This window comes from Pterocles gutturalis, unplaced genomic scaffold (assembly GCF_000699245.1).
Source record: "Pterocles gutturalis isolate BGI_N339 unplaced genomic scaffold, ASM69924v1 scaffold9330, whole genome shotgun sequence".
NCBI lineage: Eukaryota > Metazoa > Chordata > Aves > Pterocliformes > Pteroclidae > Pterocles > Pterocles gutturalis.
The window spans coordinates 39891-65762 of record NW_010145858.1 but is presented as its reverse complement, the minus strand read 5'-3'; the positions used below and the strand labels follow the sequence as shown (position 1 = coordinate 65762).

At 37.7% G+C, this 25872-nt stretch overlaps 1 protein-coding gene across 2 annotated transcripts in view; it reads right to left on the bottom strand.

Moving 5' to 3' along the window:
- Nucleotides 1-15564: 15564 nt before the first annotated feature.
- Nucleotides 15565-25872, bottom strand: part of AGO2 (argonaute RISC catalytic component 2) — a 31694-nt gene continuing 21386 nt past the window's right edge. For both annotated transcript variants that reach the window (XM_010085522.1, XM_010085523.1), the window contains exons 11-18: nucleotides 25736-25872; nucleotides 23643-23802; nucleotides 21240-21330; nucleotides 19905-20099; nucleotides 18763-18897; nucleotides 17283-17384; nucleotides 16274-16473; nucleotides 15565-15936 (exon numbers count right to left, since the gene is read on the bottom strand). The exon at nucleotides 25736-25872 is cut by the window's right edge and continues 45 nt beyond it. In XM_010085522.1, the coding sequence (XP_010083824.1) occupies nucleotides 15828-15936; nucleotides 16274-16473; nucleotides 17283-17384; nucleotides 18763-18897; nucleotides 19905-20099; nucleotides 21240-21330; nucleotides 23643-23802; nucleotides 25736-25872 (1129 nt within the window). In that variant the 3' untranslated portion in view covers nucleotides 15565-15827. The remainder of the gene's footprint in view (nucleotides 15937-16273; nucleotides 16474-17282; nucleotides 17385-18762; nucleotides 18898-19904; nucleotides 20100-21239; nucleotides 21331-23642; nucleotides 23803-25735) is intronic.

Sequence of the window (25872 nt, the reverse complement as noted above, 5' to 3'; positions counted from 1 at the left end):
CCGGGGGGGGCCCCGGGCCGCAGCAGGGGGATATTTCCTGCAGGAGCTGCGGCCGTGGAGAGCCCAGGCGGGAGCAGGGTGTCCCTGAAGGGCTGCAGCCCGGGGAAGGGCCCGCGCTGGAGCAGGGAGACGTGTGAGGAGGGAGAAGTGGCCTCCCTACATTTGAAGTAAGATTTTAAGCTGAAAGAGGGCAGATTTAGACTAGACATTAGGAAGAAATTTTTCACTGTGAGGGTGGTGAGGCAGTGGCCCAGGCTGCCCAGAGAAGCTGTGGATGCTCCATCCCTGGAGGGGTTCAAGACCAGGCTGGATGAAGCTTGGAGCAACCTGGGCTAGTGGAGGGTGTCCCTGCTCATGGCAGGGGGTTGGAAATCGATGATCTTTAAGGTCCTTTCCAACCCAAACCATCCTATGATGAGATGTGCAAATAGACTGACAAATACACTAATACAAGATTTGATGTGTCCTCCCAGACCACGTGCAGCCCACCTTTATCCCTTGCAGTAAATCAAAAGTCACCTTCACAAGCTATTACGAAGCTCCAGCTACAAACAGCGTTATTTAACATGAACCTCCTCAGGCTGGTCCAGAAATGACTGGGAGGCATATGAACAAAACAAAGCAAATAGCTTGTGCCTTACTCTGCAACTGGATAATTTGCATAGTATCCACTAAACTCTACAGCAGGAACAACTGGGAAAGGAAGAAAAAGTGTCTCAGACTTCTCCCTTTACAGCTCAGGTTTTCTTCTCCACCAGCACCCGTCTCTCTGCTGCTGCTGAAGGTCTCAGCAGATCATGCACAGCTTGGGCCCCTGCGATTCCTCTGCTTTGACCCAGCTGCCCCGGCTGACTTCAAAGGACTCCTTTCAGGTGAGGAGCACACCACTTGTGGACCATACATCAAAACTGTGAGTACTTCAGTCACCATGGCCTGGGCTGACACAGCCGCCTCCTATACCCAAAGGAGGAACAGGAAGGCCCACGGTACCAAGAACAACCTTCCTCCAGGTACTGGAAAGCGGCAATCACGTTCCCATCTATCCATATCTAGTATGGAAAACTTCACTATAAATGCCTAAATCTTGACAAAATTACAGGCATCTTAAACAGGGCTTTGTAGTGGAAGGCAGCCAGCTTTGCTTACAAGCTACATTGCTTTTTCTTTTTAGTTGTCGAAGTTGGCAGTTGCTGAATGTTCCTGTGCTGCAGGGAAGCCAGCTGCAAGGCAGGAAGCTGGTGGTACTACTAGGTGTATCTTGGCCTGTTTGAGGTGTTCAGATATTTTACGCAGTCGAACACAGGCCAAGGGACATTTTCCAGGATGAATCTATCATTATATACATACCTCTATTTTTTTTTTTTCCCCCTGCAATACCAGCTTGTGAAATCATTCCCCCCCAGCCAAAGCTGCTCAAATGAGATGAAGCTCCCTAAGCTTGCAAAAATTACAAAAGAACTGTGGTTACAAAGTATAAATTACCATGTTTCATCCCTCTTAGAAGTTTCCTGTGGGAGGATGAACATACTCTGTCAATTAGTGAGGCCACAAGAACTTGAACACCCTTCTGGATTCATTCAGCCAGAGTCCTCGATGGGAAATTTCAGAGCTGCCAAAATTTGCCCCAGCCATCTCTAAGGCCTTGCATCTGCCAAAGCTTGTTGCCGTCAAAACCAGTAAGTGGTATTTGTCTTCCCCCATGGAGCAAATCTATGTCCAATGCAAAGTAGTATTTTAAAAACATGGGAAAAAACCCCTGCCTGAAATGGAAGAGATGCTGTGACTTTATTTCAATAATATTGAGTAAAACTAATCTGTGCTTGCAGGGTTGGGCTCCCAACAGGAGCTCCTCGGCATATTTGCAATTCTTTTTGATATTCCCCTTCAGTTGATGCTTTATAGTAAACACCAAGTGCTTATTTCTTGTCTATTTAAGAAAGGTATTCACTCAAAAAGCAAAAAAAGGTGGGATTTCAGGCAAGTGGTTATCAAAATGCTGACCTCCCATAAATAATTTCAGGACTATAACATGTAAGACACTCAGTTAAAAGCAGCACATATTGCCTCTGGAAATCTGGGCACAGAGCAGCTGAGTGCCCACAGACACATCCGACATGCACCTAAGCGGTGTAACGCAAGGGAGGGTGATGAGAATTTGATGGCTCTCAGGCAACAGAGATCTTCTCTTGTCACAAAAAAAAGCCTCCAGATCACCACATTTAAATTTGGATTACAATTTGACAGAGCAAAATTTGGTATAGCATAAGGATCTCTGCTCCAGTATGATTTCCAGTCTGCCACTGGGACTTTTAACAACTGGTTTGGAGCTACAGACCAAGCGATCAATAACTTTAGATTCAATTCTGACCTTTGCCAGCAAGAAAAACACAGCACCAATGCTGCAATATAACTGCTATTTGCATAGTACAGAGTCACTCTTTACCCATGTCCTGGGATTTCTCTGTTTAGTGACATTCATCAGCTCCCCACTCATGAGATGTCCTCCCACCACTCATCTCTACTCACTGTGGAAAATTATTTAGGCTATGAATACATCCCGCTGTGTGCTCACAGGAAAAACAGACTCACGGTGCACAGCTGCAGAAAATGGCAAAATTAAATAAAAAGACATCAAACAGAAACTTGTAAAGATGAGGAACTTTATTTTATTGACATACTATGAGGCAAAACAAAATTGACACCATACAAAATAACTTTATAAAATATCATTCACATCATTATTTTGTCAGGAATTACAGCATTCTGAGCTTGTTACAAGTCTTATGTTTTGAGGTGAAAAACACTATGCTAAATCTTTAGTATTAGTTGTATATATACAGTAAGAAACCAAAACAGAAACTGTTAGGTTTTTCATGAGTTTATTGCAAAAGTAGTGCAAACTATTTTACCTTGCAAGCTGTAAAACAAACTCGGAAAAGGACCCACCTAAGCTTAAAAACATGACAATAAATGCTCAATTTCACAGCCTTGGAAGCTTCCTTCAACAGTTCTCAACAAAGAAATTCCCCTTCTCTGCACATTTTTAGATTTTTACTGACTCGGAAATGAAGAAGTAGACTACGCACCCATGCTAGCAAGCGCCCAGAGGGCAGGACGGATCCAGCTCTGACACCGGGCGCATCTCTTACCAAAGGTGGCATTTGAGATGCAAATCTCTTACCAAGAGATGCGAATTTGGGCAATTCAGCACACAGTGCGGCTGAGCCCATGTCCCTCCGCTTCTCCATCAACCCCAAAACATCTACCAACAAGTACGTTTGGTCAGTTTGGTTTTCCTCCGTTAATAAGCTGCCCCTCTCCACGCTCATATTTGAGAAAATAATCGAGAAAGCAGTACGAGCAAAAAACAAAAAAAAATTTAAGAATTAGGAACATGTATTGTCTGTTTTAGAAATATAGTATCCTTTTCCTGAAGTTTACATTAAAGCATATTTCCTTGAGGTTCCCCTCCCCCTTGCGTACACAATGTAGGACAAATCCCATCCCAAACAACTGCATGAAACTGAGGAAGGATACTACATTCTACGAGATCAATAGAAAACAACGGTCTAAAAATGCTACCAGGGTCCCCCAAAGCAAAACAGGTAGCTAGTAATCTACTAAAAAAAAAATAAAAGCAAACAAATGCTACATGAAAAATGTTAAAAGAACAAAATGCAGCATATTCAGGCTTTTTTTTTTTCTTGAGGTACCTATATAAATATTACCTTCTGCCCAAAGTCCTATTTGTTTTGTTAAAAAACTAAAGTCCTTATAATGAGCCAATTGCAGGGCATACATTATTACTGAGAAAGTGCAACCATGCTGATAATTTATATGCAGCATATTAAAGGATGATTAGGCTTTAGAAAATATAGCTTAAGTATAGACCTGATGGAGCAGTTTTATAAAAACATTTAACAGAGGCATTTTTTCCTTTTGTTCGAGTCTCTCTGCACCAGAAAGCCTTAGGAAACAGCTTTGAAGTCCTGCCATGATGGAATGTCAGCACTTTTACAATTCCATATATAGATTTTTCTTGAATATTTAAACTAAATACACTTTTACAGAAAAGATTCCCCCTCTGTATTAGGTACTGGTAAAAAATCAATTTTTTTTTAAACTTCAAAAAATGATAGCATATCACAACTTAACATTTTCCAAAAGGAATTCTTTTTAAGTAAAAAAGGTTCACAGAGTACAAAAACTTACACATAGTTGTAAACTGTTACATACAAAGCAGTGGAAAAGTCAATGACATTTTATTCCCTTACCCTTACACATGTATCCCTTCATTTTATATATATACATGCACACACACACAAAATTGTTTACTATATGTGTGCATATATGCATATATAGATACAGAGATGTATCTAGGGTCGGGATGATATATTTCAAAAATTCTTTACTGGGTATTTCTCTTTGCCTAGTTCTGCTGTGATACTGTACATTTTATGACTTGATACACTAAAAAATATTTTTAAATTTGCTAAAACTATGTTTTGTGGCTTTTTTTTTTTACTTTGTGGTTAAAATTCATTTGCTGTTTTTAATTAAGAATATGACATTTGATTGTTATGCACTGGGAAAAAACACAAAGGCACAAAGAATGAACTTAAATACAATATTGTTGTCTCTGAACAATAAACCCAGAGGTTTTGGTTCGCAGAGTGCCGCCTCCGAAGAGGTGAATCATCTCACGCAGTTTGGTCGCTTTTGCCAATCTCATCGTCTATTTGAGTAAATAGCACCCAACTGTTTAAATGAGGTAGATCCAAATCGAAAAGAAAAAAAAAAAGAAAGCTGGGTCCCCAACATTTTATTTGCCTCTATTTAAAATGTTTTAAGGATTTTATGTCAGTCATAAGAAGTGGAAACGATGGCACTATCTGAAGCAAGCACAGAACTCAAGAACAGCTTTTTTTCAACTTAAATTTAAAAGTGTTAAATCACAATCCTCCTTCAGGCAGAGATCTCCTAGCAGGGGGAGGGAGGAGAATATGTTCAACAACAACAACAAAAAAAACAAACCCAAAAGCTGAGATTTGAGAAAGCCTGTTTTCTGTAGACTGCCAGAGAAACACCCAAGAGCCCAGTTTCTGTAGAGCAACAGTGACAGCCAGTGCCTAGAGTCACAGTATACAGATCTATGAGTTTCCCTTTACTTCTCAGGTGAGAAGACTTCCTTGTCTACTAGTTTAGCTCTATAGGAACATCCTACTCTTGTTAAACAGTATTTTTGCATACTCTGAGAAAAATCTTGACAAATTCATTGTTTCGTTAAGGCTTAAAGTGGCGTCGCCACACAGCATCATGCAAATGTTAAACTACGTTATCAAGATACATACAATGTATTTAAACTACACACAGCTACGTGAAACCTCATCGCTTGAGTAACATAAAGCGACACTTACAATCTATGTAGTAAATTCCAGAATGCCGTTGATGCATTTAAAAGTCAATCGAGGGTATTTCTGTGTCTGCTTTTTGTATTACAAGTGCTACTCTTACCCAAACAGCACTACATCGTTTATATACTGCAAGCACAAGACATTTTAATACAGATGCAACACACATACAAATTAGTCAACATACATTTAGTACCACTTGAAATGAGGCCCTTAACATCGTATCTTTTTTTTTCTTTCAAAAAAATATCAAACTTCAAATGGTCATAAAAACATTTTGATTCAAGGGAACATTTACAATATGAACTTTCTGAATTAATTTTTGGTTCTTTTTCAGTTATTGTATAAAAATAAAAAAATTTGAAACCTATTAAAACAAAATATTAAAACCTGAACAGATGTCAGTTAAATCTGCAATGTACCAAAACTAAGGAAAAAAACCCCTGTGGATTTAATCAATACATTCTGTTTTCCACTCACCCTCCCAAAATCAAGTTAACCACTTTGCTGCACAGAAATCTGTGACTGGATCTTACAAACAGCCCTAAATTTTGAGATTTTTGTGATTGTACAAACAAATGAAGTACTGCAGAAGCCAGTGAAATTGTGCTTATTATTTCCAGCAAAATACTGCCTTTATATCCTTTAAGAACAGTCTATAAACAGTCCCACTTTCTTTTCACTAACATATATGTGTGTGTACACATACACACACGGATATACATACACACACACATATATATATTAAATCTACTAAGCTGTTATCAATAAATTGCAGAAAACAAATGGCAACACTCTTCAGGATAGCACATATCTTTGCCAGCTATACTTCCTCATTGCACCTAATTTTAAATTTGATTTTCCAAGAGACATAATTCTGAAACTTACTCCTTAATGGTATTTTATTTGGTTTAGGTTTTTTTCGCCTTTTCTTTCTTACGCCCCTGAACAAATGCCTTGCTTTCCCAAGTGTTCTACTTGGAATTATTCCTTACGTAAACTTGCCTAAGGAAAAGTACATAATATAACCCTCCCTGCCATGTACTCCAATTATTTCTACTGCCTAAAATCAGGTTATAAAAGAATTGGAAAAATGCAACAATCTCTTGATGAGAAACATTCTAGGGATTCAACATTGACGGACAACTGAAGATTAAAAGATTCAAGTTGCTCAGGCAATTAGAGACATGTTATTTACTTTAAAATAAAATTACGAAGTTGCCACTTGAAAATGAAACGAGCAATTTAAGGGCTTAGTCTTGTTAAGCATCGGGAACAACAAAAAATACCTTATTTTTTATAGCACAGGAACAGTGGGATCTGAGCATCTCACACAATGCAGAATTAACTTTGGTGAAATCTAGAAACAAACTTCTTTGTATATTATGTTGATGCACGATAGGTTTGATCCTACCCCCAGCACATGATCAAACAGCTGAGATTCTGAGGTGCCCATAAAGCACAGACCAGATCTGTTTTGAGTCAAGTACACAGCAAGCAAAAGTTTTATGTATACTGGCACGAGTGAAGCTTGCTCTATTCGGGGATTTAAAAACAGGAGAAGCTGATAAATACTGAATAGAGTCCATTTTTTTTTTTTTTCCTAATAGGAAATCTAACCTAATAAAGCAAATACAAAGAGCACCAGCCAAGAGATTAGAAACTCCCAAGCTTGCTTGCTGACCTTTTCACAATTCACACTTGCCAAGCACACTCATAAAAACATCAAATGGCCAGAAAAGTTCGAATTTATATTTCAAGGACAATTCCTAGGCTTGCTCCCAGGTTAGTCAATAACTGTGATTCCTGCTAATGATTAATTAGATAGCAGTTATTCCAGCAGGTATTTTAGTTGTGCTTAGAGATGGGGGGAAAGAAATAGCAAAATTAAAGCAGACCATGTATGAGAGCACATCAGAAGGTGGTGGTGGTTCAGAATCTGTGAACTCATAACAGCCATATAAAATAAACATGCGCTTTAATGCAGATTTATAATACAAATACTAGGCTGTTCAAAACAATATAGGTAGCTTGGTTGGGTGGAGATTAGCCACAGGTAGTTTTAAGATGCATCTGCTGAGGCAGTCCGTGGACAAGTTTAAAGCAATTACTCTTTCGAGGATATTTAGGAGAGGAAGGGAGTAGCCAGCCTCCACCTTGTGCTGTGGGTCCACTTTCTTAGTGCTGCCACATGCAAAACTCTCAAGACTAGCTCTTGCCAACCTCTCACACCTCCAATTTCAGCGAACACCCCTGTCCTTGTTCCAGCTATGTCCAAAGCCCTCTGATACAAAGGGCTGAAACCAGAAATCAACTCAAGGGAATCGCCTACTGATATTCCCCTGCTGGGGAATGGGCTGAGGGACCTGTGTCAGGGGGGAGATCTGGGAAACCAGAAGGAAAACCAAGAGAACATTATCTAACTTTCACCTTAATAAGTGCTTAATCAGCAGTTTTGCAAGGAAATGTTTCCTCTCGCCTCCTTGTTTCCATTGGGGTAGCTGACACAGCGCAGATGACGTTTCTATATGGGCACGGCAAGCACCCAGCACAGTGCTCTTTCCTCGCTTAAACTTCCCAACACTTCCTTGGATTCCTTTCTATTCTAGAAAAGCACAAACACTACCCTTGTCATTTTACAAGGATATGCTCACAGAGAAGCGTGCTCAGCGTGCCTGCACAGTGAAACCCCTTCCAGGCCACAGAAATGTCAATAGTGTCTATGGATCCGGAATACACGATGTAGTGAAATATCTTCTGAAAAGCAGCCACTTACCCTAAAGCAAAACCTTATATACTGCATGCTTTTGGGGGGGGGAGCTTTGTGAAATTACAACTGAGAACTAAACAAAATTTTCGGGATTTTACCCCACTCAGTTATTAGTGAGCTCAGTTATTCAGTCACTCACCATTGCACAACAAGAATTGGCTTCCAGAAAGTCTGAACTTCAGCATTCCTCTCTGCCATCAATAAGCTTCGTTAGTGTCTACGCCCAAAGATTAAGCTAATGAAATTGCAGGTAGCATTTAACCGCAGCAAACTTACTTATAAGATGCCAGCATCCAGAGCATAAAGCCTAGTTAAGTTTTAAATTAAAGAAAACCCACCCTATAACACTGCTATGAAACCACACCAGCGCGTTGTGCTTAAACAGGTAGTATTTCTGTCAGCAGAGTGGTTAATTATAAAATGAGGAAGCTTGTTTGGATTCATTGTAAACAACATATGATGTATTAACACAGTTCTCTACAGTTCTATTTCAAGCACCTTTAGTCTGCGTGCACTGATTTCAAGGTTGAGTTACAGCCCAGGCTTTGCACTAAATGTTCACAATATGAACATACTCAAGGTTGGGGTTGTTTTTTGGTGTTTTGTTTCGGTTTGGTTTTTTTTCCTTCCCCATTTTCAAGTTTATAATGATCTGAGCAGGGAATTTTCACTGTTACAGTCTCATGTCAACTTATCTGAAAAGTACATTAAAGAAATATCCCAATGCATAATTTTTGCCTCAGATTCAAAATATATTTCAAGCACCTTCATGTGATTTTCAGCGGAAGCATGACATTTTTCAGGCAATATCTAATATCTAACGTACGAAAAGACTTTTGGAAACAACAGTATACAAACTCAGTGAGTGGAGGGACAGGTTATAGAGGGAATCGCTGCTATCAATTAACCCTGCACAAAAGCGAATGTGCCAGATGTGCGATTTGCCTCACCATTCCTGATACCTCTTTAACACCTCACATCAACACCAGCCACATCTACACCTTAGGAAGACAAAAGGAACGACAAGCAGCCATCCGAGATCACAGTATGGCACCGCTAGTTCTCCAGAAAAAAAAAAAAAAAGCAAAAAACAAAACAAAACAGTAAAAGTACAGTTTGGGAGCATTTTGGCTGTTTAGTAGTAGGTTCACTTTAAAAATGAATTCATCTGTGGAGCAATACAGGAGGTAGCCTTTAACTGCATCTGCTTGCTAACTAAAGTATATCACAAAACCACCTTTTGCAGTGATTTGGCCAAGCCACTACATTCATATTAACACTTCAGGCCAAGAAAGAACACAGAAAAAGCAACTGAAACACTAAATGAAATAAAATGGATTATGTGACACACCAAGCACACACAAACACCCACCCACCCCAATGTCCTTTGGATTAAAACCATCTCGGAGGAATGCATCTTTCCAGTCATTAACCCTCAGAAACAGGAGGCAAAACTTGCTGTTTCACATCCTAACACTACCTGACAAGGCTGGAGTTTGGGTCTCTCCTGTCCTCAAGGGTTACAGAAGCAAAAGGCTCCTACTGATGGATAGGAGATTGATGGCTTTCTCATGTGAGCAATCAGAGAGGCAACACTATTTCTCATTCAGAGCACTAAAAACACCCGCTGTACTTTACAATCCTATACATGCAGAGGGACAGAGAGCAAGACATTGTAACCTGGATCCCAGATCCCAATTATTCCACTAATTCTGCCACACAGACTGCTTCTTCTTTGTATGACACAAGAATCAGATGCTGAAAGAAGCAAGGACAGTGCGTGACAGCTACAGTTGATAGTCTGGATATTACGTTAATGCTTTTAGTCATCTAACAACGATATCGAAGATTGGCATTTGAACATTGCACAGACAACATGTTGCACGTGGGTAGCTTAAAAACTGCTTTTGTGTCTTTATGGTGTGGGAGAAATGTGCATAGAGAAGGAAGAAATATTTTATAAATACAGATGAACCCTAAAGATTTCCACTATAATAAAGCAACTGTGCCCTTGGATTCATACTATAATGCAAACAGAAAGTATAACAACATTCAAAACCAAAGTTCATATCTCAATACTGTAAAATATGGCAGTATTCCCAAAAATGTAAGAACAAGGAACGGCATCCACAGCATTTCAGTATTTGCTATACAGAGCACTATGTACAGTATTTTCAAACAGCTACAGCAGATGCAAAAAAAGTCTTACAGTAAAAAGGGAGTTAAAAAAAAAATCAGTGCAATTACCTTCTACTTGAAGCCTTCCTTAGAAAAGACTGCATGTATGCATCGAGAAGCATGTCACCTGTTACCAAATGTAAGTAAAAAAAATACACTGCCCTGCGTTAGAAATTGGGAAAGCCACACTGGCAGGACACATACACAAAGAGAGATGTTACTGCAGGAGAAGAGTATTTAAAAAAATAGGAAAAAAATGTGATTTTATTACACTGGTATTGAGTGTCAAAAATACTGAGAACATTTTTTTTTTACATTCCTTTATTTAATCTGTAAAAGAAAGTCCCTTATGGGTTATCTGTGCCACCAGAGATGCTTACTGGATTATGTCAAGAGGCAGGTATGTCCATCTGAATCTCCAAAGTTCCCGGTCCTGCATTTCTAGTCCTTGTAGTTTTGAATACATGTGATCTGCAGAACCAACCCATTCTCACCTCTAAGTATCAACCTTCTTCCTCAAAAATAATCTGCATGTGTGTCAAAAATAAATAATCTGCATGTATGCTAAAAAGCCTGGAGCAATCCACTAAATTTAGCTGGGAGGGGTGCTAATGCAGGCCTTCCTCCTGTCCTCGCTGTCAGTTAAATTTTAGAGATTCATTGGCATGAGAAAGTTTGGGGTTTCTACAGGCGAGATGCACATGACGCTGTATTTGAGGAATCTACTGCTGCAGCAAACAAGGAAACAGCATTGGCAGCAATGCACAAAGCCCTCCAGATCACCATCTTTGTGCATGTACATGTTAAACTTTAGATAAAGCTTCAGAAGCATCTTAACTTGATTAGAAACTTCAGTCTTTTCAGAAAGTAACCCGTGCACACAAAAACCTAAACCATTACTCCTACCCTTCAAAAGTTTAAATGTAAAATCCTTGTGGAAATATTCTCTCATCTTAGTTATAGAAATGATCTACTAACATCTGAACATGACTTACGTTAAAAATGGACAAAGACTGCAGGAGTTACTGACAGAGTCAGAATTCAAGCTAAACCTTCGCAGCCTTTTTGCTTTTACAATCAGGGAACACTGCCTGGAGGCCTGGATGAAGATCAAAAATATTTATGATAGATTTCTTGTTTTAAGCATAAAGGTCTCCTGTAAATTTTCCATGCTGGCTCCAGCAGATTTAGACACACCACCTTTTCCCTAACAACTCACCCAAACCCCAACAGATTTAGAAACAAGGAAATTAATATGCCAAAGCTGCTGGAACATGGAAGTTCATTGATTGTAATTCAGCAAACCAAACATAGTTGCTGAACTTTTCTAACCCAAACCAAATCAAAATAAGGGGTTCTAATAAAACCAAGTGATCTCCCTCCACACATCAGTGCATATATACAAACTGAAAGTGTTAAGATTGCATAGGGGTATCTCGAATGCGAAACTCATATAAGGCAGAGACAAATCAACCTACTTCCAACATTTCACAACAGGACATTTCCTCTTAAGGATTGACTCAACTCTCTTTCCTGGGTGCTAGAAGAGTGGACATGTTACAATATGCAGTCACTGGAGAAGAAATTTCCAAAACTAAGCAAACCTAATTATTGCATTTTATATATATATAAAAGGGACAACTTTTAAGTATTTTATCTTTGTCACTATTATTTTGCACCTTCCAGCAGGAGCATTTCACACTAGCTGCTGGTGGTTTTTGAGGGGTTGCTACAGAACCATGTCCTTCGGAAGGGCTCTCTGGAGATGTTTGGTTCAGCCCCCAGCAAGCAGAGACCGTGCAGCCAAGTTGGAGCCTCTGCGAGGACAGGGATTCCACAACCTGCTTCAGTCTTTGAATATTTTTGTTTCAATAGTGTTACCATTTCCATTAAAAAAAAAAAAAAAGAAGAAGAGAAAACTAATCCCTAGCAACTCATTAATATCTGCTCATCTCTCAAGCATGCCCCTTTAAAACAAAAGAAATACTGCAGTATTGGTAGAGATCAGTTTGCCCATCATGCTGCTCATGCTTCCAATGGGAGTAAGATATTTATAACACCAGGGTGCAATTATTAACAATTTTCAGACTGGTAAGCACCAGGACTGCCTGCACGGACGATGGCTGAATTCAAGCACAAGGTCACTGCCAGGAACATCATGGACAGCAAGAGGAAGGCAAGGGATGAGGTCCTGCCCAGCGCTCTTCTGCAACATGAATCACATAACAACTCCTTGACACAGGCTGAAAAAAAAATCCCCCAACTACCAGAGGGTGACACACATTTGGTTATTGCTGACCTGAGCTGCATAGTGACTTAGTGGTTATAACTGTCAACCTCAACTGGGACTTCTCTACTCAAAATAAGTGTGTATGTTCATCCTCCTTTTAGTTTCCTGTCCTTCTTTCCTTGAAAAAAATAACATGCTAAAGAAAAAAAAAAAAAAAAAAAAAGGAGAGTTTTAGCTGTTCATGGTGGGGGTTTTTTTTGTTTGTTTTGGCTTTTTTTTTGACAGGAGACACTTTTGAATACATAATTTATATTAAAAATACCCCCAGAAGGATAGCTGCTGGGTTTATAGCACACTGTACTTTTCAAAGTAGATATTTAATCAAAAGGTTTTTAGAAAAATGCTTTAAATTATTCACTAATTCACCACTTGTGGAAGGTGGGAAAGGAAGGCAAGGAAGGAAGGAGAAACTAAGCCATAAAGAATTAGAAGTATTAGAGGCTTAAAAAGATCTATAAAAGGTAAAAACGTCCCTAGCCTGAAATGCATATAACCATCCGAAGTTCTTCATACTCAGGGAAGGAAAGCTACACAAAGTTTCTCTTCATTCCAAGAGGATACACAGACAACAGCTACTCTCAGATTGAGGGTCTGCCTAATATTCCTTTTCTCACCAAAAGGAGCTGCAACAACTATTCCAGCCCAAAGAATACATCCTAAATAGGATGCAGTGAAGTCTCATAGTCTGCTTCAGAAATAAGATTGGAGGTCAAGACAGATTCTGCCCTCCTCACCCTATCTGACCACCTGTATAAAGTCATTTATTCCAGATCTGCACAGAGAGGAAAGAGGAGGATCAATTTCACATCCAAGAGGTCTCTGCATAATGAAGACCAAATAAACTAAATGGCATCTATCTTTTTCCTATTTGTTAAGAATAATTCGCATATAAAAAATAATTCTTATATAAAACTCTGCCGAATTAAAATCTTCACTGAAATCTGAAACCTCTCAAGTAAACACACAGAGAAGTGCAACATACCCACCACAGAAAAGCTTTTGCAGTGTAGCGGTACTTTAGGGAGGTATGTACAACCTGGCTGGAACACAGAAAGACAGACAACGCGACCTTTTTGCTTTCTGTTATACCAGCACAATTCAGAAATCTGGATTTACATAAGTATGACCAAGAATAAAATCTGAGCCAGCAGCCTAATCACCAAATGAAAATAATATAAATACAATTAATCCATTAATAGGTTTTACACTGTTATTTCACCTAAACACCACTGACAACCAACACACTGCTACAAGGTGAATATCTGAACTTGCGCAAAGTTATGTACCTACAACTGTTTAAGCAGCAAAGGCTGGGCATTTTCTAGCTTATTCAACAGCGACTGGTTATAGTCCATCAGCTATATGGCACAGACCTCTGTATTGGTTAAAGCTACTCTCCCGTCTCAGTGGCTAGAGGTAAATGTATTCAAAACAGGGAATGCTCTTAGCATCTGCTAAGAGAAAAGGGAATAGATGAAGCAAAATGAATCAGTGGAAGAGAATGAAATTTTTAAAACCTGCCTCTTAGCTTGTTATTTCAGTTCTCTTATGAAAAAATAAACAAAATCAAGTCAGCATAAACAAGGTTCCTGGGCTTTTTTCCATTTTCTTCTAAACCTGCTTGTGGCATCATAATTAGTGCAATGCTTTACATACGTATTATGGTTTTTATGAACCCAGTGTGCAAACTAACAGAAGCGTTTGTCTAATAATTATCAGTTTTAATTAATGCTTCTCATAAGGGAATGGCAAAACTCTCCATTTACTATTGACCTTATGCATAACAAAGAGAGTTTTACCTCCCTCCATAAGTAAACTTCAGTTTCCTAAGATTCATCTTTACTGCATAGATTCTCTGACTTTTGTCTAAATTACAAACAGTGAGCCACTCTCCTCTCTTAAGAGCTCCTGCTTCACCAGTATTCAACATATAAATAACATGTAATTGTTTTGTGCTTGAATGAACGTAGAGTGTTGGTCTCATGTGCGCCTCTGAAGTGCACAGGTAAAACCTGCTCTGTTGTGTGCACGCTTAAAAAGCCTTTTCTACAAATCACAAGCTATACAATATACACTGTATGTATCTCTGAACTCCCACAAACTCAATTGCATATTTTTGCATTTGAATAGTAATATCCCGACGAGAAGGTTTTAATTTCTAAATCCAAAGCATTCTTGATATGTTAACAGAAGCATAATGAGCACTCCTTAGTAAATAAAAATAAATAATAGCATCTAGTCTATCACATTAATACTGTGAAACATATATAAAATTTACATTAACTCAAACAACAGTGAAAAAGGATTGTACTGTATTTATCAACACAGACCCGTATTCTTTAGAGACTTTGGAAAGTAAGTGTCACAGTCCTGTATGACAAATTCTAAAGTTAGTTGTCAGTATGATTTTTAAAAAATTCTTTACAATTTTTTTTTTTTTTTAAATGGCACGTTTTCTTTTGCCAACCTAACTGGAGCTATTAAAAGCTTAGGTACAAGTTCATTTATTTTTTAAAATTCTTCTTTAGTCTATGAAAAACATTTTCAAATGCAGCACAATAAAAAACATTCAAGAACAAGCTTCAGAAAATACATTTGCCCTTAGACACACAGAGAATAATCTTTATAAGACAGTTGAAAACCAGAATTTTGTCACTCTTTTCTTTTGAAAATAAAAATTTTGTAAATGCATCTAGAATAATCAAGGCTTCATAGTCAAAAAATGCTTTCTTTTTGTATTAAAAGCTAATTCACAGCATTTTAGCCCATCAAACTTTAGGATGAATTAGATCTTTCCAAATTATTAAAAACAATTCAATGAATAGCAAACTGAGTTTTGTGTGGGTTGGGTAGTTTTGTTCTTTTTTTTCCCCTAAGCCCTGAGATCACAGCTCTTGATTTAATTATAAAATATGGGTCTGTTTTATACCAAGCAGCTTAGAGATTTTTTTGGCAAACAACACTTCCAACAATAGTAGGGTTTGGTACAAGAATGCAGTTCACAATCAAGTTTGAAATTCTGGACGGAAGGCTTTCTTGCAAATGGGAAAGAAAAAAATTAAGATGCATCACTCATTGCTGGCTGTCACTGTAGCTTGGGCAACTGTTGGTCTAAGTGCAGCTGGTCTCATGTGAATCCAACTCTGTATTGTACTGAGTCGCTAAACATTAAAACATGTCAAGCAAAGTACATAGTGCGCAACGTGTCCTGATGAACTTGAACTGCTTTAGCAAGTGCTTGATGATCTCTGCCATTACTCTGACCAGAAGTGTGGCTTCCTTCAGCACTGAAAGAGAAGGGAGGTGGAGGGGAAAAAAAAAAAGAGGTTGGGAGGGAAGAGAAACCCTATTTAATCTGCCTCTCCTTGTATATAATGTTTTCATATCATGCATTTTTCCTGAACAAAACAGTCAGAAGTTAATTACCCTTAAAACACCACTCAAATTGTGAAACAGAAAAAAGTACAGAAGCATACAGGAACATCTACTTTCTTCCACAATATAGTTCAGTGATAAGACCAAATTTACCCTCAAACTGCTAACTGAGGATACTACTGACCCCAGAATTAAAAAAGCCATTTCCTTCCTCCTTCCTTTCAAATTCTGTAATAATTCCCAACTCACCTATCGTGTTCTTTATCCACCAGATGATACCTGGCTCTGAAGGCAACCAGGTGTGCGTAATATGCTGGTGCAGGGATGGAAACAGAACGAGTACAGCGTACATACGTATGACACAGCTGGTAGGTAAGAATCTGCAGTTCATCTGAAGAGAAACGATTGTCATCCCAGAGGACGTGGTAATGAGAAGGTCTGCTTGTTCCCTGAAGGCAGATCACACAGGACATCAGCATTTCAAAAACATCTCTTCTTTTTTCCACTTCTGCAGGTGAACTGCAGTGTAACTGGTCACTTCTTCAAAATCACACGTAAGCACTTCTACACACTTTAGCAAATTTTCCTTTAAAAAGGCAAACATCCTCCCCATTAACTAATCCCTTGGCATTTTTGGATAAGACTGCATTTTCTAGAATTTCATCTCTGTTACAGAAATTAAATGATCTTATTGAAATGCACTTTTATCTTGTGAAACTTAAATCTGACAAAAAGCCATCATATAAAGTAGCTTTAGGCAAAACGTTAATAGCTAACACCAATCTAACTTGTGGCCCTGCTAAATACGCATTTTTCAAGAGTATTAAATTGACTTTCAGTACTACTGGTGTTTAATAGCTTCTGTTTCTGACTGAGAAGAAGAAATTACAAGAAATGGGAAACTCTAATGATGCTATCTAAATGTATTAGTTGTTTCCTAAGAACTGGATGCACATTTCAAGAGAATTTAATGCAAGCAGCAGCTATGTAAAATAATCCAACTGCCTTGCTACGATTCAAACAGCACACAGACAGGACAGAAGCACAACAAACTCAATGCACAAGGTGTGCTTCCTAACTTATTTGTTTCATTATTTCTTTTAGATTTTAACAATGACAGAAAGAGCACTGTGGGTGACACAGATGAAAAGCCAAAATACATAGATGGAAGTTGTAGCGTTTGTCTCCTGTGCAAAGAATGCTGGAAATACCAACAGCCAGCGTTAGCTTTGAAAAAATACCATGAAAAATGCTGTACCTGAATACCAGCATGACTGCACAGGTAAAAGTCAAACTCGGATGGATGGGTAATTTTTGTATCCACTGTGGTACCAGCTGGAATGTTTCCACTTTTTCCAACCTGTGTGAACAGTAAATGCAACTATAGTAAGGTGCACAAAGTTTTTTTCTTTTCAGCTGTATAGTAAGAAAAAAAAAAATCCGCAAAAAGCAAAAAGTCAAGAAAGAATGAGCAAAACTGAAATTTTGTTCAACTGAAAATCTGGAGTGTTTCTACTTGGGGAAAAAAAAAGATGAACTGCGATATCTTCTTAGAAGTAACCTACAAAGATTAGCTTTTCTGCTTAATGTAAAAAAGAATTTCCTGCAACTCATTTGTCAAATTATTTTCACCTTTCCTTTCCAGGACAGGTTATTCCTCTAACTTTTCTTCTTTATACCTGAAAGAGTATAAGTATCCATAGTTGTAAGACAGACCTCTCCTTCCCTCAAAAACACTTTCCATCAAAGCAGAACTTAATAATACTCTTTACTTTAAAACAATTTAAAAACTGTAATCATAGGACTTTACCACTATAAAAAACACTTTCATGTCCACATTAAAAGCCTAGTGGGCTTCAAATGCTCAGAGAAGCCCGACAGAAGGAAAATGAAGATGAAAAACCCTATCTGTGAACAGAAGCTTGCCATTAGGAACCTTCCATTTACAGCAATGTCTCAATTTTAGACTTGGGGAGTGTCCTCTCCACCCAGAAAGGTGGAATCAAATATTTCTATGTGTACTTCACATAGATACAATAACAACTATGAAACACTCATAAAACAATTTGAGATGTTCAGTACTACAGATAAAGTGTTGTAACACTTGCTATGTGCAAACTGAACTCCACATGTCTAAGACATTAGACTCCTAAGATACCTTAAAGGTAGCATTAATGGAAAACAAAGTGTTCTTGAAGTGTAGGGTTCACCATACCTACAAATTTGTCTACCGTGCAGGTGTCTACATCTCAGATGGTGACCCAAGAGTTGCTCTATAGTCAGTGGCAACCAAACCAGTGAACTCACTAGTGCCAGAATCACATGAAACACGCCTTAAAGTCTGTTGGGAATACTAAACAGGTGCTCTGTTGTAAATGGAGTTCTGAGGTAACTGTCCCAGATGTAGACATCTACATTCTAAACCCTACACTGAAATCAATCTCAACCCTTGAGGATTGTGAGATGGTAACAAAATTGAAAAGAAACCTGAAAAATTTGATGAACTTAAAAAAGGGTGGACAGACTTGCTGAAAGGCACATCCTGATGACATTTCATAGAAGCTTCTTGGCAGTTTTTTAAATGGGACAGAAGATGAAGGTTTTCCTTCTCGGGCAGACAGATCTCACCCACTATGTTATCGAGTTCTTCAAACAAGTCTCTAACTGCTTCAATAAGCAGGAAGTAGTAGGTGACTTGGCTGCCTACTAGGTACTTGCCGGTCACAATTCGAACATACCCGTTCATTTTTATCTGTACAGAAGAGTCTGGTGTGATGTCTTTTCTGCACAACTATAAATGTAATTCCAGGCTGGTAATCCTTCTCTAGTTTAATGCATGCTTCTCTGATAGCCAGCAATTCATGATGGAGAACCTGAATCGTAAACATAAAGATGGGTGATAAATATGAAAGATAGCGATCTTACAGATTACTCTTATTTAACGTGTTCTTTCTTGCATTGTCACTCAGAGTAGTGAGATACCAACGCATGCAAGATCAAACCTTCATTTCTCCACTTAATGAGAACAAATTAGATCACCAGTTTCCTGAGCCAGGCGAGAGCTGGTGCCCTATTTGTTCAGCTCCGAGCACCAGGCTTTGACTAATAAGCTGCATGTCAAAAATTGTTTTAACTGCCAAATACAAATGAACATTTAATTAGACTGTTGAATATACAACAGCCTAATTATCTTTCAGACTAGTATAAGGGATAAAATCCAGAATTGCTCAACTGCATGCTCCTTCCCAGCTTTGTGAACTCTCATGCAGGACTACAGGCACCAATAAAAACTGAAAAGGGAAAGTGCAATAAATCAAGAAACAATGATTTGGGATTTGGGTTACTTGTAAATTAAAAATTCAGTGAAAAACAGTGATAAAGGAGAAAAAAATATTGAAACTTCATACAAAGATTAGTTTTATTAAGTCAAGTTTACTAAGTGACCTTTACTCCCTTCTCCTTGGAATTTTGAGAAGCTGACTGGATTCTGTGTCTTTTAATTTACATATAAAAATACCAGAAAGGAAGCATATGTAAATATCTTTAAAATATGTAGAAAAATACTTCATAAAATATGGTACTTGTAAGCAAGCAAAACAAATACAAGAAAGAATCTGTAGAATTTTATCAGGAATGAAAAGTGGGAGTGTGAAAATACAGCATTTATTAATCCTGGTTAGAAAACTTAGGAAAATTACTTACACTTTTTTTGTTTACTGTCCAAGTTCTATGGGATAGTTTGACTAATGTATTGGTTAGAATACAACAAATTTGTTGAGGGAAATTTTGTTGAGAGTATGCCTCTTTTGATAACTTCAACTACATAAAGCTACATCACCTGAAAACTACATAATCAAAATCTCAAAGAGAAAAAAATAACCTGTTGAAACTGCCCCTCAGAAACACCGTCTCTGTAGAAGATGATACGAGTCGGCTTAAATCTGGTTGATTTGTAGAACTGAATTAGCAACTCCCTGACCATGGCAGCCAAATCTTGGATTATTTCTTGGCGGTGCTGCTGGACCCGAACAGTGGCACAGTATCGATTAGGATGAGCATCCATGCTTCCTACAACCTGTTGAAAAAAAATGCTTAGTATCAGATCGAATTTAAAAGTAGTTTAATAAAGGTATTTAATGAAAATAAATGCACTTGCTTTTTAACAGTATCTTGGAAACAAAAGGGTTGACTAAGTAAAGATACAGTCAAAAATCATTATGTGCTTGGAAATAGCTTTGAGTTTAGTCTACCTGTGGTAACATACTCTGATGAAACACTAATTTCCTGTTTGCACCTACATGCAATTAAAAATGCAAATAAAATTTGGAGCACTGACACCATGACACCACTGATTTAGTTCAGATTGCACCTCAGGAATTTGAACTCCTGAAGACCAAGCGCTTTTCTGGGACGCTGTGGATGAATCTGTGAAACTGAAATGGTGAGGCATCACAGAAATGTCCACATCAGACCGACCCTGTTTGCCAGGGGAATTTTCTGTTTCTGAAACCTCAAAATTCACACATTTTTAAAATGGCATGAGACTTAAAAACAAACAAATCCAGATTCTGTATGTCAAAAATCACAACTAAGCACATCTCCACTTGGCTTTCCCTGGACACATACGTGTAACTTTTTAAAACAAGTATTCATTTATTTAGCACCAGACCTAAGCCTAAGATGAATATCACTACTACTGACACCAAGAATCTTAATTATTACACAAGCCAGAGCAGCCATTACAGATGTTTGACATAATGCAAGTCAAAAGCCTTCCCCTATATTTAAGAAGCATGTTTTCAAGAGATTACTGTACAATTTGTGTCTGCAGGAAGCTTAAATCCTCAAAACCCACAAATGAGCCAGCCTAGTTCCCTATCAGTAATGGATAAATTCTTAACATTTTTAACTGCTGAAAAAGCAGATTTAAACATGCACCAGCTTATTACAGGCTGATGATGAATATCAGCTGATAGAAAAGCTCCTCTGTGTATTAGCATCTCAGGCATTTTACAAGCTAATACATACATTTAAGTAATTATATCAGAGCAAGCTCTCCAAAGTTTCATTAGATTTCTGCAGAAAAATAATGTATAATACTATAATTAGACAATCAGAAGAAATGGACCACAAAAGAACTGAAAGTAGTGAAATGCATTAGAGATGAGTAGCAGGAGGGAGCGGGGGGTTAAAGATCATTACACCATTTACTCACTGCAGCAATGGAAGGCTTTTTTCCATCTCCAGCTGGTGGATGAGTTACATCTGCACCAAGGAATATGACAGGCTGTTGAAATACTGGTGGTCTAATAAAGATAAAGCAGATTTGTAAAAGCAGCAAGGTTTACACTTAATAAAGCATGTTGTAAATAGTACTCTGTACTCTTGTAGTGAATTAGTCAACAATTTGCACTTGATCAGAGTTGGTCACTTGTCTCTGACAGTAATTAGAAGTCCCCATTAGGGTTCTCATACTAAATACTTGGGCTTATTTTTAAAGCATAGCTAATTGGTACTTTTCATTTAAAAATGAGTTTAAAAAAAAATCATTTTTTTCTTGTAGAATTGCAGCCTTTATTAATCAGACCATAGACAAGAAGAAGAGTTGATTCCTCAGCATCAAATCGCATCTGTGAAAATTAAAGGACTGTGCACATATACAGATGCTATAACTTGTTTCTGAACAAAAAAAAGTGTTGATAAGGAAGTACAGAAATTGCGGATATCATAGGTATTATTTTAAAAGTACTTTGAAACAAACAAACAACTATGCTTCAAAAGTTTTAAACAAGCCTTTAAGATATTAATTCACTGAATCAAGAGTAGAACACCAAAACACTACACTGTAAGTTTTAAGCTCTATTTCTTATTATAACAATTTTAAGCAGGTAATCTTAGTCCACCTGAATTTTTTCATGTGTATGTGGTGTGTGGGGGAATGGTTACGTAGATATATTCAGCTGTCTTCTCTAAAAATGAATTTGAAGGTAATTATAACAATGTAACTTAAAACGCAATTATACAAATTAAAAGCTGTTCTAGTCCAATTTCCTCAACCAAGTGAAAATAATAATTAGGAAGTTCTGTTTTAAGTACCCAAAAGCTGCACTTTTCTAGAATGCCTAGGTGTTGTGCGTAGTTGTGCAATTTCCCCCACCCCACTTTAGTTAACTCCATTTTCAAGAACGCATATTTTTTTGGTGTAACCAGCAGAATTCAACTTTCTGGTCACATTACTGTTGTCAACACATGAACAGAGACCTTATGTTTATGAATCCAGCATAAAACTACTTATATGGTGTGTGTGCGTTTGTTTTGCTTCCACAGCAGTATCTTTAACTCTGTTTTGAAAAACAAAACCAAACCAAAAACCAACAAAGAAACCCCACAGTGCCTTTATGAAATGCATGCTCTGTAATATGATGATTTTCAGTTGCTTTAATAGGAGTGTCCAACAAGCACATTACCCAGGCTGAGTATATTTAGTCCAATAAACTGAATTTAACAAGATACACAAAATATATATCCCTTCTGATACTGCATTCGTTTTTTCCCTGCCTTAGTAGTTGCTGTTGGGTTATTTTTCAGCAGCTGCTTTCTGACTACTCTAAATATGTTGAAGTGAAAATTGCTTATCTGTGCAAACCAGAATGTTGACTTCTTTGAAACAGGCTCCCTAGAATGATACAGCAGGTATTCCCTGAGCTCTCTCTACAACTTGAAATGCAATGACTGTAAAAATGCCATCTTTTTACAGACGTAGAAAACCAGCTGTTCATTTTGGTTAAAGTAACTTTATATAGCCTTATGCTAGCCTTCTCTGTCCTGCACAGGTAAGACAAAACAAGCTGCATTTTGTTCATTCTTCCATTAGAATTTCTTGTCACTGATTTAAAAAAAAAAAAAACCAAACTGATGAAAAGTTTCAATTTAAGAACATTTACTTTAAAATTATACACAAACCAAATTTAGTCTTTAACAGCAGGGTCCCTCCTTTTTTACAAATAGGAAGATATTTATTTCACTCCCACTCAACTATACACAGGATTTCAGTGACATGTCAGATAAGGAATTCAATAGTCACAAAGCAACTTCACAGAATACAGTCACAGTATAATTAAAATTTCTCAGTGTACTACTAATAAGAAATCGAAAGGTAAACTAGACGTGGAAACCAATGAACAGTTTTCTGCTCCCAGCTTTCGTTTTTTTAAATATCTATGGAAGTTAAGACATACAACAAAATGAAGAATCTTGACCACAATTAAACTATAAAGGAAAAGGCACTCTACTATTCCAGATGGTCTCAATTTGTTTCTGAAAACTCAATGCAAATAAAATATTATAAATTTTTCATTCAAATGAAAGTTGTATACTTCAAAGACCAGATTGCAATAACCGGATTTTTATTATAAATTTAAACTAGAACAAATATCCCTCTCCAGTCTTTGTAACCTAGCTTTTGCAGGACTATTTATTAGAAGCCAAAAGATAGTTCATCTGAAGAGTCACTTATACTACAGTACTACGACTACAGATAAAAGCACCCAATTTTCTTAATATGACTCATGTTCTCTTTACAATAAAATACTCTCTTGCTCTATGAAAGATGCCTTACCTTCCCTGTGGCAGTAAAATATTATTTACACCTCCTAATTTGACATTTATTTTTAAGCAAAGGTTGGACAGGGTTTGCGGTGTTGTTCTTTGCACATTTTTCATCTGAACGCACTGCGTTGCCATTCCCAGCACAGTGTCGCCAACACGTTTCACCTCCGCTGCAAAACAAAGAAAAAACAAAAAATATTGGCATATTGCAAATCAAACAACATAGGAGATGTTAATTCAGTGATGATGAACTACAACTAGAGTTTTAGCAAAGTGGTCATTAAGCTTAAAGAAACAAGAAGAAACCTAACCCCCAAACCCAATCCCAGCTTCCAATAAACCTCCAAGTTCTACACTGCTCCACCTGCCAACAGCACAGGAACTTGGACCTAAATATAACTAAAGGCACTATTGGCTTATTTTAACTATTTTTTTTTTAATCACACCAATTGTAATTTTACAACTATAGTGTTTTATCATCAGCATGGAAGAACCTTTGGCTAATGAAGCAGGTAATGTGGATAGTATTAGGATGATGAGCACTTGTTTCATTATTAAACACTGGACTAGTTACACAAACTTAATAGTGATGTGCTGAGCAATATTAAGCCAACCAGTTTATTAGATCATCACTGCAAGTTTCTCACTTGCATAAAAAGCGGCCACTTTAGCAAAGGATGGCCCATAAAAACTCCAAAAGAAACTCATTTAGAACTGTACTATTCAACAGGTTAAAACAAGTCCTACTGTTAACAACAAAGTCGAGACTTAAAGGCTTTAAGAGAGCCATACTCTTACACTCAGGAAAAAAAGAAATTTAGGCTCCAAGACAGGCTCAGAGAAGATGCAACCCCCCCCTTTGGCAACTGGAAAGAGGCTTTTTCAGAAGCAGGGTGGGAAGAGGAGACAAGACAGAACTGCGAGTATAGGAAGTGCAAGAGTATGGAAGAGAGCAGGGAGAAAAAGAGACGATTAGAGGGGATAGAAAGAACTATAATTAAAGATAATTACATGGAAAGCAGATGAGAATGGTACCACATCCTCTCAGTGGTTAAGTAGAGAAAAGAGTTCCCTTTAAATGCCAAGCAGGAAAAGTGAAAATGTCATTTTGCACTGAATTTCTATTGAACAAATTAGAGATGAGCTGCTTCCTTCGCAAGGCTGAACTCAAGGAGAAAAAAGGTACTATTTCATTAAGATTCCTTTTTTAATCTCTCTTTTTCTTATATGAGACAGTGTTGGGAAAAGAAAGTTAGGCAATTATTTTCTGCCATCTTAAATCAGTGAGGGATGGGATAAAACAAATCTGCAGCTGCTCAGTAGATCTGAGCCATTAGAGAAACGAGAGTCTATGAAGCTATGGGAGAAAAATAGTGGATGGTGCTGAAATTAGGCAAGGCAAGTGAAAAAAGGAGGAAGGCAGGATAGGAAAACGAGCAGTCTTGCCTACAGGAAGAGCCAGTTAAAAACAAAACACATGGTTTATCTGAAACATATTAAAACCTATGTGTATGTCAAATGCACTAACTGTCAATCTGTTGCCAAAAACCAGTTTAAGTTGCTGAGTTTTCACCTTCCACACATCCGTGTCCTCGCAACTGAAGAGTGAAAAAAACTGAAAGAATACGAAAAAATCAATTGGCAGAAAACTTCTCCTTCACTCAACTTTTTTTGCCAAAGGGTGATGGCGTGACTAAGCAAAGATGTTCTAAAAGCTACATGGTTCTTGAGGTCATTACTTCTTCAATCACTTGGAATTTTTAGCACACAAATTATAGTAAGTATATTTTAATCCACTGCATATCAATTTAATCTATTTCACAAAAGCCCTGGCTTGGCTTTCTCACTCACAAACTCCTTCTCAAATGCAACCAACAGGAAGAATGTGGAAAAGCAAATTAAAAGCATAGACAAAAATAATGAAAAGAATTACAAGTCTTAATATAAAACATAATGCAGCACAAGAAGAATAAAATTAATTTATAGCCCATTCCTTAAATGGAATTTATAGTTAACCCAGAATTAAACTTCTCTCATTCAAATACTTCACAAAAAATGCATGAAATTGTGACTGAAACCCACATGCTCATGATTTGCACTGACCATAAACAGGCGTTTTTCCTGGCAAAATTACTACAACAAGCTGCAGCCCAGTATAAGTGTTCTTGAGATGTCTGAACATGGGCTCCACACTGTCAGCTCCCTGCGCGTATTTACAGAAGCATGGCTGCCCCCTGATT